Source organism: Antennarius striatus, chromosome 22 (genome assembly GCF_040054535.1).
Source record: "Antennarius striatus isolate MH-2024 chromosome 22, ASM4005453v1, whole genome shotgun sequence".
Taxonomy (NCBI): Eukaryota; Metazoa; Chordata; class Actinopteri; order Lophiiformes; family Antennariidae; genus Antennarius; species Antennarius striatus.
In genome coordinates this window covers 7,172,143-7,192,851 of record NC_090797.1, presented here as the reverse complement: position 1 = coordinate 7,192,851, position 20,709 = coordinate 7,172,143, and the positions used below count along the sequence as shown (strand labels likewise).

At 41.0% G+C, this 20,709-nt stretch overlaps 1 protein-coding gene across 10 annotated transcripts in view; it reads left to right on the top strand.

Moving 5' to 3' along the window:
* magi2a (membrane associated guanylate kinase, WW and PDZ domain containing 2a) overlaps nt 1-20,709 on the top strand; it is a 177,758-nt gene that overhangs the window by 131,113 nt on the left and 25,936 nt on the right. For 5 of the 10 annotated variants that reach the window (XM_068306553.1, XM_068306551.1, XM_068306552.1 and 2 more), the window contains exons 7-11: nt 4,880-4,937; nt 6,250-6,371; nt 7,718-8,014; nt 8,829-9,011; nt 13,655-14,341. In XM_068306553.1, the coding sequence (XP_068162654.1) occupies nt 4,880-4,937; nt 6,250-6,371; nt 7,718-8,014; nt 8,829-9,011; nt 13,655-14,341 (1,347 nt within the window). The remainder of the gene's footprint in view (nt 1-4,879; nt 4,938-6,249; nt 6,372-7,717; nt 8,015-8,828; nt 9,012-13,654; nt 14,342-20,709) is intronic. The other 5 variants (XM_068306558.1, XM_068306557.1, XM_068306556.1 and 2 more) reach the window with 1 other exon arrangement.

The following is a 20,709-nucleotide window of genomic DNA, read 5'->3' as shown; positions in this document are numbered from 1 at the left end:
GTTCAGCCGGTTTGCTCCACACAAGATGGAAAACAAGTGGAGAAAAATGATGTAAAATAACTGGGTATGGGTAAATCCCTACTGTTTATGTGGTTTGCCACCCAGGTCAGCACTCCAATGTGGAAAAGATAGAAAAAAAATTTAAAAAGTGCTCGCCTGACAATTTGCATGAAGCGTGAAAAAGAAAGGAAAAAGGGTTTTTTCTCTGAAGCTACATGTGAGAACATGACATGAAAGGAAGAGGATGAGATAAAGACTGAGAAGAAAGGGAAGTAAGGAACAGAGAGAGACGGAGATTGAGCTCTTTCTTTAATGTCTTCAATGGAGATTATTGTGTGGCAGAAAAGAAATCGAGGGAAAGTTGCCAGGATGCCTCCTGCTGGTAGTAAATGGCTCTCCAGGATGGATGGTGTGGCTTGACAAGGGATCACAAACATTTTTCCCCTCACTTTCAGGACTCCATCATAAGAACTCCTCCCTAAAAATTTCACACCAGCTTGACATTTCCTTCCTGGATGCATGCAGTCTGGCAGTGATAAGCAGTGCTGGCTCTATATGACACACACACTCACACAGTTTCTCACCTTGTCCTAGGTAGTAAGCACTCCATCGCTGGCTGCTGACAGAAAAGTTATATACAGCACTCAGTGCAGCCAAACACAACAGAGCAAGCAAAGAGGCAATCCTCCTAAGTTCAGCATTTATGAGGACACAACTCGGTGAAAGTACAGACAATTCAGCGTGTGTGTTTGTGAAGTATTTCAGGACAGTAAAAGTAAGACTGTTCCTTTTGCAGAACAAGACCAACATAAAATGCTCAATTCTAAAAGATTTATCTTTAATATCTTATATTGCGTGAGCATATTGAGGAACTCGTAGTTCATAGCTACCATAATACAGTATTACTAGCTTAGTCAGGCTCAGTGGATTTCTTACTTTATCTTAACAGATATACTGTATTACTTCTTCCTGTAAAAATGGTGCTACATTTGTGCAGAATAAAGGTTAAAAGCACCACTATACTATTTTTATGTCACTGTTCTGTGACTTTTGTTCTGAAAGGTTTTAAAAGCATCAGATTGTAGAAAGTGAGCAAGCCACCAAGACATACACGACATTTTGAAGATGTATTATGTGTGCGACCCACAACTGGGAGATTTAAAAAGCCACCACTAGTTGTTAGTAGTTATATGGTAGAAGAAAATAAATTGAAAGTTTTAAAGTAGGAGAGATGGCGTGAGGACCACAAGTATCTTTCCTCTGAGCCGAGATCAAGATCAAATAGCATGAAACAGGAAAGGTGTTATTATTGTTGACTTTGTGCTTTTTAAAATCCCACACTAGAGCGGATTTGTTCTGCTGGTTTGGGTGAATAAACAAAGATGGTGTTCATTGCGGCTCTATTTGTGTAGCGACCTGCGACTGGGCAGGAAACAGAAGAAACTAGCCAATGAGGTGTTGAACATCTTTTTAAGTGCACTCGTTTTTGTTTCTGCCTCAAAGGAAGTGGTTAAGCTTGGAAATCATCAGATCTGATAACAGCATTTCCTCCTTCCAAGATACTACCTTTTGAATTGATGAATGCAATGTTCTTGTAACTGACAAAAAATTCACTGCCAAAAAGAATGAAAACAGGACAAGAGTCGTAATAAACCAGAATTGTCTGGTGACGTGGTGAACCGTTTGTTTGGTGAGTCTCCCAGACGTTCCTGCCTCTCCCCCGCATGTTTTAATAGAAGAGAATTTCATTGGCTGGCTGCTGAGCTCCACGGCAACTTGTGTGTGTGTGTGTGTGTGTGTGTGTGTGTGTGTGTGTGTGTGTGTGTGTGTGTGTGTGTGTGTGTGTGTGTGTGTGTGTGTGTGAGTGCGTGTGCAATTGCATGCATTTGTGTGTGTTTGTGCGTGGCACCCACTAAAGGTGAGAACATGAAAACACTCTCTTTCATATTTAATGAGAGGAGATAGGGCTAAGGAATGTTGCGGTGTTCACAGGAGGTATTCCCGCGGGCCATCAGCCTGCTTACGGCCCTGTGTTACATCACTCACAACTATACACTATGTGTGTGTGTGTGTGTGTGTGTGTGTGTGTGTGTGTGTTAAGTATGCATTTTAGTGAGCGTGCAGGGAAAAAATAGTGTGTCCTACTGAAAGTTTAATAATTTGTTTGGAGGGGATGGGGCAGGGGATCAGAGAGGCATATGGCACAAGCACCAGTTCTGCACCAGCATTGTTTTCATAGTTCTGCTCTCTGCGGATGGACTGCGGGAGCCGGGGGTCTGTAAACTAGGCCAAGTAATAATACATGTATTGTGATGACAGTACAGAATCTTATATTCTTGGTGTGGCAATCAGGTCCTCGACGAGCTGCAGGGTCATCGGGAGCCTTGAGAGTTCCCTTTGGTGCCTTTGTTTTCCGTATTTTTATCGCCGCTCTCATCCTGATTAACTTTGTGTCGTCGCTTATCAAAGCTCGTCTGAATCGAAGCTAAGCTGCACTGAAACACACTGTCCTCGATCTCTATGCTAAATTCAGCTTAGATTTTATCATAGTAATTTCTTGCACTGCATACCCAACTGACTGAACGTGCTTTTGTGTGGAAAAATACTGGACCATAAATTAAGGAATATATTTTAAGTGCTAGTTGCTCATATCCTGGAAAGCAAATGGGAAACTCCATCTATGCAAGAGTGGAGTTATGTTATTCAACACTGTGGGAAAAGGAGAGAGAGGATAGGGCAGTTGTGAAAATCCTTTCCAGCATGACGATGACTGCCAGGAGGAAGATCAGCTTTGATGACTTTGAACAAAGATAAATGTTCTGCTGTGCGATCGCCAAACGGAAACGGGCTGAGAGCAGAGGTATCTAACTTTCAAAAAGTTAGAGGCCACTGTGGATCTGTAATAAGTGAGAGGCAAGTTTGGAACGCCTCAGGCTGTTAACTGTGTGTGGATAGAAGGGAAGTGTTTGGATGTTGGGCCAGTCGTGAATACCGAACCATGACTTTATGGACTGTGAGATAACCGAAAAGCACCAGTCTCACTGACTGATAAGGACACAATTACATATGCAGTTACAGTGTAAAGCTCATCAGCAATATTTAATATAATATTTTGTTTTTATGTTGTGCTTTTTACTAATCTCTCTGTCTTTGAAGTCTACTTCCTGGAGGCGTGGTCTTATTGGTCTCCAGCTGACATCCATCTTTTGGTGTGGCTAGGGCTGTATTTTTTAATTAGAATATATTTGATGTTTGTCTTGGCTTATCAACTGTTGATATAGCACCAAAGTTTAAAAAAAAAAAGATATCTGGAAAAACCTTTAGGCTCTTTTTTAATCCACAATCCCACCATGGCTTTTCTTCCAGTGTGTAAGGTTCTGCCACCTCAAAACTTTTCATGCACAAACATTGATCATTCCCAGAGGATGAAGCTTGGCAAATTTTTATTGAACCACTGACTTTTCTTCAGGACCACCAGTAAGTTCACAATTGTGGTTCTGGGTAAAATCAATGCTAGCAGGGTCTGTGTAGTACAAAACACAGCCTTACAATGTGCAGCCTCGCAAATTGTCAGGCATGGTTCGAGAGTTCTGTTTGTAAAATTGTTTGCTATTAAAAATCAACACGTTTTAACTTAGAACCATTAATCCAATGAGCAGGAACCAAATCTCTAACATTAGCAGTTGTGTACAATAATTCGTAGTAATTTGGTTTGATGGACTGGAATTTATTTTATTGTGGATGTCGTCTGTTAATGTATACAACACTGTCTACAGTATAGTTTGACGTGTTTGAACTGCCTGTCATTTGTCAGTGAACAGCTGTCAAATCCTGTTTGTAGTTCTCATATTCAACCTCTCAGTTGTAAATCTGGTAAACTCCAATGCAAATATGTGCGAGTTAATACTGGGAAAGTTCAACACCCTCTGAGTTTGTGACATTCCCTATCAACATTCAATGTTTACAGCATAAATAATTTACTGGTGTACATTCAGCCAGTAGATCTATTAATATTTGGTGTTTTTCATCCATTTGATGCGCTGCTTGTGACAGGTATCTGAGAAAGGCAATATTGATGTCTGCATCTCGTGTTGGTGCTATGTAATTTTGATCACAGATCATATCAGGATATTTTCCTATGCTAGAATATACAGCCTCTCTGAACGAGGAGCACTTCCTTCCATTAAGATGTTGAATTCATGGTATTTAGTGACTATGGAATTATTCTGTAACCAAATATTGTTAGATGCTTTCAAAAAAGAGCAATTTGTGAACATTTTTAATGTGATTTTCAAACATTTTTGGAGGTGTCAGAATGGAAAAAACATCAAATTATAAAACCGAGCAAAAGTGGAATCCTTGGTGCATCATGGCAGCTGCTATTGTCCCAAAGTAGCATCATAACCAGTCGTTTTAGCTCAAGTCAAACCATGTCACTCTCTTACGACATGGTTGTCATGGGGCTCCTTCAATATCATAAGAAGAAATAATAGTACTGTAAATAATACCTGGCTTTTGTTATTAGCTCCATCAATCCCAGTTAGAGACGTAACTCATGACACATAAACTCTATGCACAACGGGATCCAGATGGGAGTTTAAAAATGTTTTTGTGGGTAACTCAAATATTTAGGAGAAATCCATGATTCCAAATGCTGAGTGTGAGTTTCAGGGTTTCGCTGGATGAGCTGCAGTAACAAGACAAAACACATAATATATAAAACATGAGAAACTGAAATAATTACAGACAGTAAAAAGACTTAAAATATTCTGGCACAAAGATGCTTTCATGCAACTTTAATATGCTGTCTGAAGTTCATTAAATAAATAATTCCTCATTATTGTTGTCTCACTGATGTTTTGTTTGTTTCTCTTTGTAGAACTTCCATACGGCTGGGAGAAAATCGATGACCCCATTTACGGCAGCTACTATGTCGAGTAAGTCGGGTACATCTTATATAATATGTAATGGCTTGCCTGTAATTTTCAGAGAAGCCTGGTGGTGCTGTATTAATCATTTTTACTGGGATGGGACTGAAGCTGCAGCCAGGAAGCAGTTGCTCCCTTTTGTCTGGTTGTTTGTTCACAGGGAGACCTTTTTGAATCCTTGTGTGTCTTTCCATATTTTTCTATTAGCACACTGCCTGACAAACTGTCGAATAGGTCATAAGCAGAGATTAGTGTCTCTAAAGTTTAGAGTCTAAACATTGTTTGTGTTTGTTCATATTTCCTGCAGTGTTCCATTCCCTCTACTGAACTGCATGTTCCATCTCTGTTCAGTTGTCTTTTATGTGGCTAGATGCTCACTTTTCCTGGTCATAGCCACCAGACTATTTTTACACCATCAGGGGGAGTTGTTTGGATCGACTCTGCTTCAGAAAATCTCCAGAATGACACTTAAATGTCTTTCATGTTACAATGCCCTCAGGAAGTGTCCCTGGAGTTTTGCATTTTCTTCCCATGTAAATATTGCAATAGAAGTTACCAGACCTTGGGATTATGTAACTATGTAAAATTTACTCAGGCTGTTTGGTAATTAGCATGTTCTTGGGGTGTTAATTAAAAGCAAGGGCAGGATTGCGTATGTATCTACAGATGATTATGTGGTGGCAGAAAAACTGTTCCCTATAGCTTTTAGATGTGTAAAAAAGAACAAGAAAAAGGTCTTACTCTCTATTCAAAAAGGTCAAATGTATGGAAGGTGTCTCACAAGTGACAAAGAGAAAAGAGGTCAGCGAGCTTCTTCAAACCGTGTGTTCTCTGACATGGATGTAATGTGATATATTAACAGAACAGATATCCTGGATTCCACATTATGGGGTCGAACACAGTGATTATGTCAAGGATTCATGATAAAGGTATTCAGTTTGCAAAAAATAGGGATAATGGACTAAATTCAGAGTATGTTATCAATTGCTATGACAAATTACTTTTTTTTGTTTACCTTATTTCAGTTATTTCCCCAAACAAAAACAAACTATCCGGAAGGTTTTATCTTTTACGGTAGCTTTTTAAGAAACTGAGTGTTGAAAGGAAAGACCAGAATCAGATGTTTGCTCTATTTTCCTCAGCAAAGCCCATCTTGGGCTTCTGTTACGTAATCGGGAAAGAAGCCGTTAAATTAACAATCGTGATCATCACAGCTGTAGTCCCAAGGTTTTTAGATATGATCTGTACTGAGATGGAGTCTAACTTTTAGCAGCATAGCATGAAACCTAAAAGTCCTCTTTGCTTGTTTTTGCCCTCACAGCCACATAAATAGAAGGACCCAGTTTGAGAACCCAGTCCTGGAGGCTAAAAGGAGACTCCAGCAGCAGCAGCAGATGCAAAGCCAGGGTCTGTCCTCACTGCCCCTTCCCTCCATTTACAGAGGTAAGACCACTTTGTTCATATCGTTTAAAGGACAAATGCACCTGTTTTCCATTATTCAGGACATATTGATACTCATTATCTGTCTGTACACGAAGTGTCTTAGTCAATAGAGTAACAGGTTTTAATTTTTCAGGTTGAAATCAATGAAATTATTTTCTTCAAAAAAAGTTTTTGAATTCTTGAAAATCTGTTTTTTGGACTAATTGACACCAAATGTGACCTTTACGAACCTCATAACTTTTTTTTTTTAATGCTAAAATGCATATATTTTTAAGATGGCCTTTACTTTGTCATGTGTCTAACCTATTAATAATAATAATAATAATAATAATAATAATAATAATAATAATAATAATAATCTGTACTTTATTTATCCCTCTCGGGGAAATTCTTTTCCCCCCTCACACTCACATATATGTGTTAATTACAAACGTGGTTACAGGTTACAGGCCCCTGTACAATTAGTAGAAACAGAGAGGACATATAGTGGTACAAGGGAGGCGGAGTTACGAGTTGCGCACGGGGGTCGCCCCCCAATGAGCATATGTAGGGGGGACGGCGCCTTGCTCAAGGGCGCCTCGGCAGTGGCTGGGAGATGAGCCGACACCTCCCACCGTCAGCTCACACTCCGATGAATGTTCTGGCGGGACTTAAGACACCTCAGATTTATAAGCTGGATCACTAATGTTCCATATATAAAATATGGAAAAGCCAAAAAATAAAGAATTCAACATGTCAACAAAATTCTTAAATAGCCATCAAAACATGCAACGAAAATCATTTACAAATCTAAATACCAAAGAAGCCCATCTCTTCCAGGTTTGTGTGATAATGTAAACTTATTATAATTTTAATAACCCAGAAATACCTCAGTTATAATGTCCCATTTTGTATAGATTGACAAATCAATGTATGTACACAACACTTTCCAACCTTTTCTGATTGACTTGTGATATCTTGGTCCAACTTTAATTTGTTCCATCACTGAGCTTTTAAGTCAAACTACGAGCGATGGCTTGTATCTCAGAACACCTCTACGTTGAGTAATTCTTGCGTTGAGTCATTGGTATGCAAAGGTACTACTGTATTATCTAATACTAACTAGTTGTTAAAAAGTGGGCTTAACCAAAGTGAACATGAGTTTAATAAGAACAGTTTTGTTGTTTAATGACCATTGTGTTGTTACCTATTCACCAGCGTTAGCAGTAGGATGTACTGCTCCGACTGTCGGAAGTGGAGGTTTGTTTTGTATGAAGTCAAGTCCCACCTCTCTGACTCCCAATGAGGATCTCTCTCCCAATCTCACATTTTTTAATACGTTTTTCCCCCCCATAATTCAATGTCAGTAGAGGAAGCCGGTCCCTGTGCCACCCTCCCCAGATCCCACCTTATTCAGGTCAGCCCAGTGCCTGAGCGTAGCTACAGCCTCAGCGACCTCCCCCGCTCACCAACTCTGGGTCGCAGGGCTGCGGCGTGCACGTCCTCCTCTGCCAACGTCTCCCCGCTCCGGCGCATTCTGACTCGGCGGATGAATATGTGCCCCCATCATGACCACCAACAGCAACAGCCGCTTCACAACCCCACGTGCACTGTAGTGCTAGAGCAGTCCGTCTGTAACCCCCTCTCCCTGTGGCACTTTGTCAGTAAGTAGGCCGAAAGAGAGAAGCAAAGGAGGGTGACTGGTTCTCGTCGCTGCCTGCACGCATTTGACTTACCGTAAGCATGTTAGCTCACAAGCAAAGCTTTTCCCTTGAGGCAGTTGAAGGATTTGTGTGACAAGAAATCACTCAGTCTTTGTCTGGATCAGTGACGGCAAACTGTATGCAAACTAGCGTGCTAGCACGTCTCCCTCAGAAATGAAAAGACTAGAGACTTTGGTTTAGTGCGATGCCTCAGCTTTTTGGCTGAGATCCTCTCATTCCTACACAAGACGTCCCTCCTCCAGAAATCTCCCAGCTTTCTCCTTCTGAAAACTCCCAGTCCTTCCCCACTCCTCTCAAATGTCTCCTCTTGGAACTGATCCCTGACTGACAGCATGTCATCTATTGAATTTTTGCTGCTCACTTGGGATGGGACTGAAAAGACCTGCACCAGCGATGCTCTTTACACCGCTTCTGCCCAACATATCCCAGCATGGGAGGGAGGAACCGATCAATGTTTATGATATTTTGGTGTGCCAGGAGAGAGTTTGCATTTGTACCTTGCACGATGGCCAAACCCATTGAACCACACCTGCAACACTTTTTTCCAAGTACAGTATGCCATTCGTGACTAAGATTATACCCTGCCAGTTTTTTTCCTGTGGCTACACCCATATCTTTCTGGATGAGCTTTACCTAAGCCCCCTCTCTCTGAGCACTGCCCTGCACCAGCTTGAAGGCCTTTAAATTTTTTGCTCAAGTATACTTTATATCAAGATTTGCTTTTGGTTCATTTTGTCTGATATTTCCTTTACAGAGAAACCACTGTTCACACGGGACCCCACGCAGCTGAAAGGCAGTTTCTTGTCCACGTCACTACAAAAGAGCAACATGGGCTTTGGTTTCACCATCATCGGAGGGGACGAGCCTGATGAATTCCTCCAGGTCAAGAGTGTTATTCCTGAGGGGCCGGCCGCAGCTGATGGGAAAATGGCCACAGGTGAGCCTCAGGCACAGCCAAAAAGTACAACCTGATATTCAAACAGGAAGCTGTATTTTCTCAGCAGCTCTGTAGATGTACAATGCATTAACAACCTTAATATGTAGTTCAGTCCTCTAGAACAGAAACTGGTCGCTTCACCAGCAGACATGAAAAAAGGTTTAGCTATTTCGAGGCCAATGTTTTTTCCCTTTTTATCTTTTCTAATGCAGTGCAGGCTTTCTGTAATCTATATACTGTATTAAACTTGATTTACTCTGTGATGTATGGATCTATTCTAGGCTACAGTTACAAAAGACCCATATTGCTTGTATGCATGCACTGTGTGTCAGTGTCAGAGGGGTACTTCACTATAGTAGCTCTGTAATGTTCATTCTGCATTTGGATACACATGTCTGCAGAGTTTTGTCCTTCTGTTGATCAGAACTGGGTCTTTATGAACCATTAGGGAGGAGCTGTACATGTGTACAGACAATACACATCTAATGGCTGTACTAAGTGTTCAAGGGAATAGAGCTAGCAGGTTTGTCAGAGCTCTCAGCATGCAATGATGTGTCGAGTTTAATACACACTGGAGGAATGTGGATCTTAAAGAGGTCATTTTTCATATATTAAGCTTAATGGGGAGTTTGTTCTGTTGTAAACCTTATATTAAAGTAATAAAGTAGTAACAAAGGTTGTCCTCATAGTGCCATATTTAAAACATCCCCATCTTATTACCAATATCCCTCCGGTTTCCACCCTTTCCCTTCAACTCATCTCAATCTCTTATCATCCAGCCTCCACCCCCCCATGTCCCCCCCAGACTGTGTGTCCTACTTCTGCAGTAACACAGCTAGCTGGATGACAGTGCGTCACTGCTAACATGGACAAAAACCCAGGACTGTGGACATGGTTGAAATTCCAGATTGATCATTTACGGCTTTCTCCTCATGAGCTTCCCACTGTGTGATTACCCAACCAGAAAAAACACGTTCAAATGATCAAAATATTTGATTTATCACTTAATAGAACAAAAGATAGTGCAGCTGTTTTCTGCCAAGACATGTTTTTTTAACATCTTTTTTGGGGGGTCCATAGAAAGAATTTAGTGCACATTAGCAGAATTTTTAGAGAATGTAGAGCTCTGAGTTACATAATGTTGAAATGCAGAGGCTTAGATTGGATGCCAGTGGCAGCATTTAATGCAAATTAAAATGGGTTTGTTGGTACAGTGTGTTTTCAACTGGAGAGTCCACCAGCTGCAACACTTAATACAGCAAAGAGGGTTATTCCAAGTTGAAGCATATAGATTACAGTGTGTTGCCTTTTACCTCAGGCACTATGAATATGCGCTACATTTGGAATTTTTACGACAATTTACAACATAAAGGCTTGTATTCAGACTGGCAGACCAAAGCAGACTTTTCATTTCTAGCCCCTGGACTGACAATTTCACAAGCTAATGTGACTAGCTGTTCAGCACTAGCTAATGTTAACATCATGAGGAAGTAGGTAGCTGTTGTTACCCGTCTTTTTAGTGTTTTTGTTCTATTTCTATATTAAAATCTGAACTGTGTAAAGGGGTTTTCACACCCCACTCCTTACACTGTTTTTATGAAGACTAAAATAAGACATCTACATTGTTCTTAATACAGCACCATGCACACTTAAGCCTGTCAAAACATAATAATAATCCAAGGCTTGACAGGTCTTCTGGGCCAAGAAAACAGGAAAAACAAACATTTAGTTTGCAAAATCTTCAGTTATATTCAGGCTAAAATTCAGCTTGGGAACAAAACTCCAGTCAAACAAATGTTTGCACCCAGCGAAGTCTTAAAGTACTCAGTTCTGGTGGCCTTGTCCCAGCAGGGCCACAGAGACCCCTCTTTATGTTGACATTGTCTTGAACACACTATTAGCTGGAGATGAATATGTCATAAAAAATAATGTGCAAGGATAGAACAATGAAAGATGAAGTAACAGCATGGACCTTGGTCCCAATGTGGTGTTTACTGTTAAGGTCAATGTGTTGTAGAAGAGACCTCTAAATCACAATGGAGGCTGTATTATGGATGCAGAGTAGGCTATTTGTTAGCCATGAGCATGGGTGTATCCCGACTCTATTCATGTTTGCTCCTCTGACTATATTTCCACCTGTTTTCACCGGGAATACATTTTACTCAAGATACAAAACAGTGTTTTTCACCTTGTTTTTCAACAAGATGAACACACAGAAGGACTGACGAGCAAAAATCGCAGCTTTGCTCCATTTCATAGTTGTATTATTTGGGACTTGTCATTTGTGTTTCATGTTATATCCTGTGGATAACCACCCTGGTATAAACATTCATATGGAATACATGCGTTAATATGCATCTTCATAGCTTTCTGTGTCTACCAGTCATGTTTCTGCTCTCCATATGGTTGGCTTTCCTTTCTGGTCATAAAGAATGAGGTCTGTAGGCATGGCGAGGGCATTATGCGGTCACAGCACCACCATTTATCTACCGGCATCCTCGTCTATTGATTCTGACACCGGCGCTCAAGGCAAATGTCATTCGTATTTACCCAAATTAATTAAAAAGGCCACATCAGGTTGCCTTGAGGTGCGAGCTCACTGTCAGGGCAGCTGATAAAATGCAGAAAGCCTTCGTCCACAAAACAATTTACAACGAGAAAACATTTGGAATCTTAACCTCCATTTACCCTCACATTGGTCAATGCTTCAGCTCCACTTCAAAAGTCAATTGAAGAAGAAAATCAATGTAAATTGCCATATTGTTATAGAAAAGTTTATTGACATTGCCATTAGGCCTTTTATAGCCCCTTGCTCATGTTTTAAAGAATTGTGCAGATTGTAGCTTGTGATTAGCAAGATGAGAGCCAATCACTGAAGCACACTTTCCTTATTAATCTTGAAAGTTCTTTCTTTTTCCACTTGCGCTCTCTGCAACACACACTCACACCCTCTCCTTACCCGTTCTCTAAAGAGCACAACAATTATGCTTGGAGTTAGAAAATGATTATTTTCATTATCAACCCTGGTAATATTCGCTATTTGTCAGCATTCTAAATGGATTTTGCCTTGTGTTCCTGCTTTCCTTCTTAAAATCTGCATGATGCCCATATGCTGGAGCACAAAGCACCATATTTAGTAATTTGGTTGCAACAAAGATGCTCCTGAACGTGGAGTGCTTTTGCGTGGGAACGTTTAATTGTCAGCTTGGTTTTATCTACAGTGCAACGAATAAATATCAGCACTCTGCTCTGTAAATGGCAACATTTTAGCCACTTGTCAGCAGTTCTGTTTTACACTTGAAAGGCAGATAAGAGAATATGTCTAGTAATGTTTATCTGTGGAAATGGTTTATGGCTTAAAGAGGAGGGGGGACGGTGCAGATACGCTTTATAGCTGATCGAGCCCAGGGATAACTGTGGAGGGGATATCACTGGGATGAGTTGCTGTTCCGCTAGCATGTGTAACTCGAAGCAGTTTTCTTTTATCAGTAACTCTGAACAAGTTAACATAAACCAATCTTCATCGTACATGTGCTTTTATGTGAAATGAATTGGGGCAATTATGCAACATCATAACTGTTTCTTCCTCATGCTTGATGTCCTCCATCTATGTCCAGTCAGTCATGCCATTTCTCCAGCTTGTCTGCCATAATCTCTGCAGCCCAAAAATGTCTCTTCAGTCTGCAGGACTTTCCTGATACATCTTTCTTTCAACATGCATCTTTTGCATCTGAGCCAATTTGCAACATAATGCAATTTCTTCTCATCATATTTTAGATGTCTTTCACTGTAAGTCTTTCATTTCCTCTGCAGGACTTTATCTACAATTTACCAGCAAAATTAGGTGTTGAAAATAGAAAATGTTGTTTGTTAAAGGCCACTAAAGATAGACATGGTCGCATTATTTGAGTTAAGGTTGGGTGCTAGACCTGTGGTTAAAATCCATACCATATACAATTTATTTACATGCCATAAATTACAGTTACCATCTGTACGATATTCGGCAACCTTTATCCATAGACCCTCATTTCAAATGAGAAAAAAGTAAACACAGAAAAATGTTTGAAGTTTAAGAAGAAAGGCTGAAGTATTCCTGTTTAAGAACAGACTGTTTAAGAACACATATAAAGAGTGGACACAGGATCATTTGGGGCCCATGCCACTCCAATTCTTTTCTTGTTTCCTGTCTCTCTACAAAAAATGCAGTGCGTCCTTGTTCCTCGCGGTTAATACCTTCCAGGAACCACACACGAATAACAAATTCCGCGATATAGCGACAAGCTATTCCTTATTATTTACGGTAATTTAAATGTTTATGAACCCTCCCCATACTTATATTAAACCACCTTCTATCTTAATGACCTTTTTCCACACTCTTGTCGACTGTTTAAAGCACTTTTGTGTCTCATGGGAGTGCGTTGCGTTCCGAGACTCACAGAACATAGCACGTTTTTGGATGCCGTCAACCACTATATACCGTATCATGTGACTACCTACTAAAAATCCGCGATGAAGAGAAGTCGCAAGTGTTGATGCACAAATGCGCCAGGGTGCACTGTACTCCAAAAAGTGGACTCTTGCAGTAATTTCAGAATTTGTATCTGACCGTCATGTTTCTCCCTGTTCATTCTTTTATTTTACAGGTGATGTCATTGTCTACATCAATGATGTGTGCGTCCTGGGCACCACCCACGCCGATGTGGTCAAACTCTTCCAGTCAGTGCCAATCGGTCAAAGTGTCACCTTGGTCTTGTGTCGTGGCTACCCTTTACCCTATGACCCGGAAGAGGCGGCGAACACCAACAACAACACGACCACCACCACCATCATCTCCCCGCTAGGCATCATGGAGCAACGTCCCATTATGGTGAACGGCAGGACGGGCTACGACAGCTACCTGGACTATCTCTCCCGCACAGCGCGCTTCGTTACGGATAACAGTCAGGAGCAGGTCAACGCCCAGCAGCAGCTGCTGACCCCTCACCCTGGTGATACCCACCTGGACGGCTCTCTTCCTGCCCCATCCGGCACCACCCCTCCTGACAGTGTCTCCATGGCATCCTCGGGAGCCACCCAGGGTGAATTACTGACCCTGACCATAGTGAAGGGTATGGATGGCTTTGGTTTCACTATCGCTGACAGCTCCACGGGCCAGCGAGTCAAACAAGTACTGGAGCCTCTGGGCTGCCCGGGCGTGATCGAAGGTGACCTGATTGTGGAGATTAACAAGCAACCCGTGCAGGGATTCACGCACACCCAGGTAGTGGAGCTTCTGAAGGAGTGTGGTGTCGGAGCTGAGACCTGTTTGGTGGTCCAGAGAGGTGGAACAGGTAAGACCGCCGGCTGCAGGTCGGGACGATGTAAACGACTGTGGTCTCGACACACTCTCTCTCCACGTCCAATCGTATTTGTCTTTGTAGCTGCATATTCATTTATGTCGCCTTTGGAAGCCAAGTGTGTCTTGTTTGTGTGGTCCACTCCAACTTGCACAAACCTATTATGGGTTTCACTCTTGCAGTGCTCAACAATGGCTGAGTGATGCATAGTTCCTCGAGTGCCCTTCGTAGTACTCCTTTCTTTTGCTTGGGAAGAAAAACAACTCACATTACTTAAAGAGGTGCATTTCTGCTCTGCTTACCAAGCCATTACTTTGAGGTCAGCCCAAATCCTTCGAATGAAAGACATGCTTTTTACTTTTCTCAGTCAATTTTAGATATTTTTTATCATGCCCCTTTCATGTATGTTATGTTTTACCTCATTTTGGACAGACACTAAAAGCCCTGAAATATGTCCCAAGGTCTTCTTCAAAAATACTGGTCAGCTCCAAATGGCTCTGAAGTGCTTTCTACCCATACTTTGTCCTCATTCAATGGTAATAATGCTCTACACTGTGACATGCGAGGGGAATAACTTGCAGAATCAACAGGTAGCAGACTGCTCTATACAGAAAACCCCAGAAAGTAGTAATTTAATGGCACAGATTTTGAATTTCAAATAAAGCAACGCAGCTTCACTGTCATAGTTTCCCCATTTGTTTGTGGCTCTAATGACAGAACATTAGATGTGTGCAAACCTGCTGTGATCTGCCTGCATATTGAGTTTTCCATTTTTATTGAATTGTGAAGTCGGTACATCTACCACAGATGATTCAGCCAAAGCTCGGATGTAAAACATTTAATCACATGTAGAAACTGCAATGCTGACCCTTATTCAGTCAAACTGATGAGATCTGGATCGGAGACCTTGGTATTCAACGCTGTTAAATGGTTCCACTCTGACGTACCTGTACTTGATTCACCGTCCTATCCTCGTAAGTGACTGCGCATGAACTTAAACTCCTTCATTCATTGGAATGGAATCCAAAGCCAACTTTTGAAAACCAGTGCTGCTTTTTCTTGTACAGAACCCATTCTTAGTTCTGTAATTTGCCTCTTTGTGTTGTGTATGTAATACACATTTCAATTCATAATGCCAACTATCCTCCTATAACGTCCCACTCCTTCCCCACTGAGAGTCACCCATAAAAGGTCAGGAGCTTCTTATGAAGAGATTTATTGCCATATATTTCTTTAAGTTGCAGGGAGCCAGCCAAACAGAATGAGGATTTTAGCTTCTATGACTGGAGCCCAGAAAAGAATTCTTTAAGCCAGTCTCGCTAAAATTAATTCACCAACACAAGAGAGGTCAAAAGTTTAGGGACGCCATTTCTCGCACACACAAAAACAGTTTCCCATCTGCTAAAGTAGCCGATGATGAAGCGCTCTCGCCATCTGTCTGTCTGTCTCCAATGGCTGACAAGCTTCAGAAGGTCAGGTCAAAACAAGCACTGCCATCTCAGCCCGTGGAGAAAATGGCAACCTTATTTGCATTCTATATTTCATCTCGTTATTCCAACAATACACCAGGGTGCAGTGTCAAATCTGTTTGTGTTGATTTCTTCTGACATGACTGAATGTGTGACTCTCAGACGTGGAAAGAAACGTCATCCAAGCCACTCTCACCGTGTCGTGATGGCATATGGCGTGTTTGTGTCAAGAACCCAAAGAAAACATTTAGTTGAATGGGTTTTTTCTCTCTCTCTCTCTCTTGAGAATGTCTTGTTATTTAATAAGGAAAACACTCTGACTTGAAACTCATTAAGATCAGAGACTGAAGACCCTCCAGGAAGAAAACAGTCACAATAAAGACTTCGTAACGTTTGTCTGTAGTGTCCTCTTTGTGACGGAGATAAACAACAAAATCCAAACATCAAGATTTTTTTGCTTAACACAGTTAATGATCTGATATTTTTGCTGAAGTCTTGTGACTTTGTTGACTTTCACCTCTTTAGTGATTTCTTTTATTTTTCCTTATTTTCAAATGAAAAAAAAAATTTACATGCTGCTATGCTAACTGGCAGAGCTCAGAAGTAGTTCCAATCTCGAGGATTGAGGATGAACCCAGTGGGTTATGAGATGATTGCCCTCCTAGAGAAAGAGTAAGACTTGTGGCTAATTGTGTTGCTTCTGTCTCATGAAATGTTCCCTCCTCTTTGAGCCTTCAAAATAATTTGAAAACAACTTCCAGATCTGCAGCTCATGAGGTGATTCTGGTTGGTTAATGAATAACAAGCAGAAAAATCTGAATTGACTACTATTGGAATGATAAATAATAGTAAATTTAAGACACCTTTTCTGGTGCCTGATTGGCTAATGTGGGTCCTGCAGCATGAATTCAGCATCCTGAAAGTGTTGCTTTCCAGTGACTGTTTGGGTCATGTTTATTTCAGCTGAGTTTGGGCTTTTTGTATAATTGTTTTGTGGTTAACACAGTGAAAATTGATTGTTCTTTGTGGTCCATATTGCTACAGATACAGTATGTTGTCACATTTGTTGTGTTCCATGTTAACAAGGACAAATGATGCTTTTTTTTTGGTTTGTTTTTGGGTTTTATGCTGAGGAGAGTATTCTGTTTCCCTCCAACCATCCCGTTGAACTATTTCCCATCACACTATACCTGTTGCCATGCTTCTTTAGACTTCATGTTGTATCCATTGACATCAAAATGTGGTACTTGAACAACTGGACACTGCTGAGCTGGATGCTTGTGCCACTGGTCACTGAAATACAGATAAGGATGATCAACTGTTACCCATCAGCAAACCACTTCAATGCCTGTCTTTTTTCCATGCATTTGTCGATTCAGAGGTGAGCCAACGGCTCTCCACTGACTGAAAACAGTCTGAAGCAAAGGAGTGAATGAGCGCCAGGAGCTGAGGGTGCATACTTCTGCATGATTTCATTCTTTGTAACAGCTACAGCTACTTTATGGGGCTGATTAGATGGCAAATATTTGGTTTCATTGAAAATTGTAGATATTTGTCACAATCACTCCTCCTCGCTTTGTTTAAGTGTTTTATCTGTACGTGTGTGAAGACACAATGGAAAATTCAGGTCAGGGACTCAGAACTGACAAAGAAGGAAAAAATGAGTTCAACACTAATGAGAGATCAGTAACTAATGATGGAGAGATCCAGTCTCTTTCAGTCAAGTCCTCTTGGCTTCATATCATGATGGATGCAGTAAATTTTATTGTAGTGAATAAATGTAGATTTGTAGCCCAATTAAGTCACAATTACTATCATTTGGAGACAAAGGTATAATCATCGTTAACAAAGAAGACAATCATGAGGAAAAGTGGCAACATCTCAAGTTCTTGACTCTGCAGAGGAAGATGGTTTGCCCTTTTACTCAGCAGATTCTGTGCGAAACAGAGCAGAGGCTGTAGTTTTTTGTAGATTTTTGAGAAGGCAATTTTGCTTTCTCTTTATAATAATACTGGGCAGCAAGTGGATTAATCAGCAAATTATTTTAACACTTTTATAATTAAATTTAGCCTGATAATCAGACGATATTGCCTCTTTGGTTCTGGTTCAATCAAAATTCTATTCATGTTCTCTGATTTCTTATTTCTTTTTTTTTTTCCAATCAGCAATGGATCATGTCATTTTCAGAACTTGGAGTTGAAACTACGTTTTGCAAAATGTTGTACTTTACAGAAGCAACTCTCAAAAGTTGACTTGTGACACTGATTAAAGCAGCTCAGCGTTCACAACACGAGTGTTCACCATCAACTAAGATTGAAACGGTTCTGTATTTTTACTCTGGATGCTTTTTGTTTTGTAGAGCAGGGATGCTGCCGGGGAGATCAGGTCAGGTTCTTTTACACAAGCAGAACATATAGATTTAATTCAACTGTGGGTGTTACATCTGTAGGTCAATATCTTGTACAGCTGTTCTAACCTTAAAATTTATGTTTCACATATTGTGTGGAGATGGTGTGCTACCTACGCAAGAAGGTTCCTAACCTTGTGTGTAAAGCTCTTAGTGGTAGACTAGCAGGAGCAGAGACTACTTGAAACACCATTTTTAATCACTTGACCAATCAACGACTGGCAGTGATCCAGATGCTAGTTATTAGTGCTAGCGCAAAGCTAATCAGCTGATTGTAGCTTCATAATATTTAGCATGCATGAAAGCTTGTCTTCCAAAATAACTTTAATTTAATCTTAACTGAAAATCTACAAGCAGATGTTAACGCCGCTCTGAATATGATTTGGTCATTACAATGTGATGGATTTTTTTTTTTTTGCAAAACAGAATTTCTTGTTTTATTCTCCCCATTGTGTATTTCACAACCTTTATAAATGATTAAAAACCAGCTGTCCGAGCCAAGCTCACTTCCAGTTTGACGCCCCAAAAAGGATGTCATTCAGGACCATACTATCAAACCATTCAAGTCCCATCGCCTTTAAAAGCCCCCGCCTGAAATACAGTTATGGTATTTAACCATCCCTTAAATCTGAGTTTGACTCCTGAGCCATTTTTGCCCAACAAATGGCCACTCTGTCTCTCATTACCTGTAATTATTGTGCGTGTGCGTGTGTGTGTGTGTGTGTGTGTGTGTGTGTGTGTGTGTGTGTGTGTGTGTGTGTGTGTGTGTGTGTGTGTGTGTGTGTGTGTGTGTGTGTGTGCAGACAGCTTCATTAGTGACTATCTAGCCCATTAACAGGCTGTGTCCTCATTGGCGAACCAGCAGAGACGCGGGTCTGTAATTAGCTGCCTAGACTCTCAGCTCGTTCAAATAGACGCTCGCCCATTTAACTCCCTCTAACTTGCTGCTTTTTCCCTCACTGCCCACCCACACACTCACAAATGCTGAGCCGCATGGTTTGAATCACACACATTGTACACACACACGTTATGCACACACCTACACGGCAGGCAGCGTGCACCATTCCTTAGTTTTTTCACACACAACTTAAGGCATCCTTTCTCGTACACTTCCAGATGTGCTGATACTATCCTGAGTAAATTGCATGTTATGAATACGCCGTCCGGTTTGGACCGTGATTGGTCATGAATGACCAGAGGCTCCGAGAGCCGTGCAGAAGATGTCCCTTTGGTGAGAAGACAAGAAAAAGGGGTTTGATTCACCGAGCTACCTCCAGCCTCCCAGGGAATCGGTGTGTAACTAGACAGTGATTCATTGGATGTGTGTCCACGAAAGAATAGTGTGAAACAAAAAACAGAAAGAGAAGGGGAGGAGAGAGCCGAGGAGTGATGAATTGGGCTCCCTGCCAGCAAACCTCAGACTGTCGGCCATGTTCACACTTACAACTCTGTCCCCACTGAGAGATATTGCCTAGCAGGGATCAATATCCCATCCTGGTCAGCAAAAAAAGCATACGAGCGTGTCTCATGTTTGAAGGACGGGATGCAGGGATGATCTCAGAATTAAGAGTTAAACTAAGATGATGTTTAGTCTCATTGTATTCAGAATTAAATCAATGGCAAGTGTTTGCTCTGAATCTCCTCCCTGTGTGGGGGGGCGGTGACATTTCTAACCCCGGCCAGCTCTTAAACAAAATCAAACACATTTGCATTATCATGATTACGTTTTTTTTCATGAGTGTGTGTGTGTGTGTGTGTGTGTGTGTGTGTGTGTGTGTGTGTGTGTGTGTGTGTGTGTGTGTGCATGTTGTATTATCATGCATATTCATATAATTTGTTTTGTATGGGGCTTTTGAGCACAGTGGCCAACATGAAACAGACATTTGAATAGAGGCGGAGTTTTCTGCTGATTGTAATATGATGCTGGAAGCATCCCTCGTGAGCTCCAGATGCATATTCATAGTGACTGAAAGATTCATGCACGCTTCCATCAATTTGTGTTTCATGATAGTCTGATTTGAATAATTGAAAGGTTGGTATTAGCCTCTCATTGTGGAATTAAAAGAGATCTGCATTTTTGCGCAGTTCAACAAATGTAGCCTTCCGTGTGTTGAGTGGTTGCATGTGTTTTACAAGTACGAAGCGACGCCCACGCAGTGTGTTTTGATTTAAATACATTTTGTAAAACGATATCAATCAGGTGGCTTTAAATAAATGTATGATGAACAGATATTTACCACAATTCTTGAATCAGGTATGCGGAAAACATATAGAGCATGAGGAAATGACTATTATTTTGTGGAGTAACCTGACTGCAATGAAATATGACCTTGTGCACAAGAGTTATTTAGAGCAACTAGTCATATTTCATGGTGAATATGTTTCACATGCTAGATTTCTTATTTTTAAGAGTCTTTAGAGATTCAGGAATGCCTCACTTCAAATGTTTTTTTTCCTAAAATGAGTTCAGTTTTTTGAAAATGTTG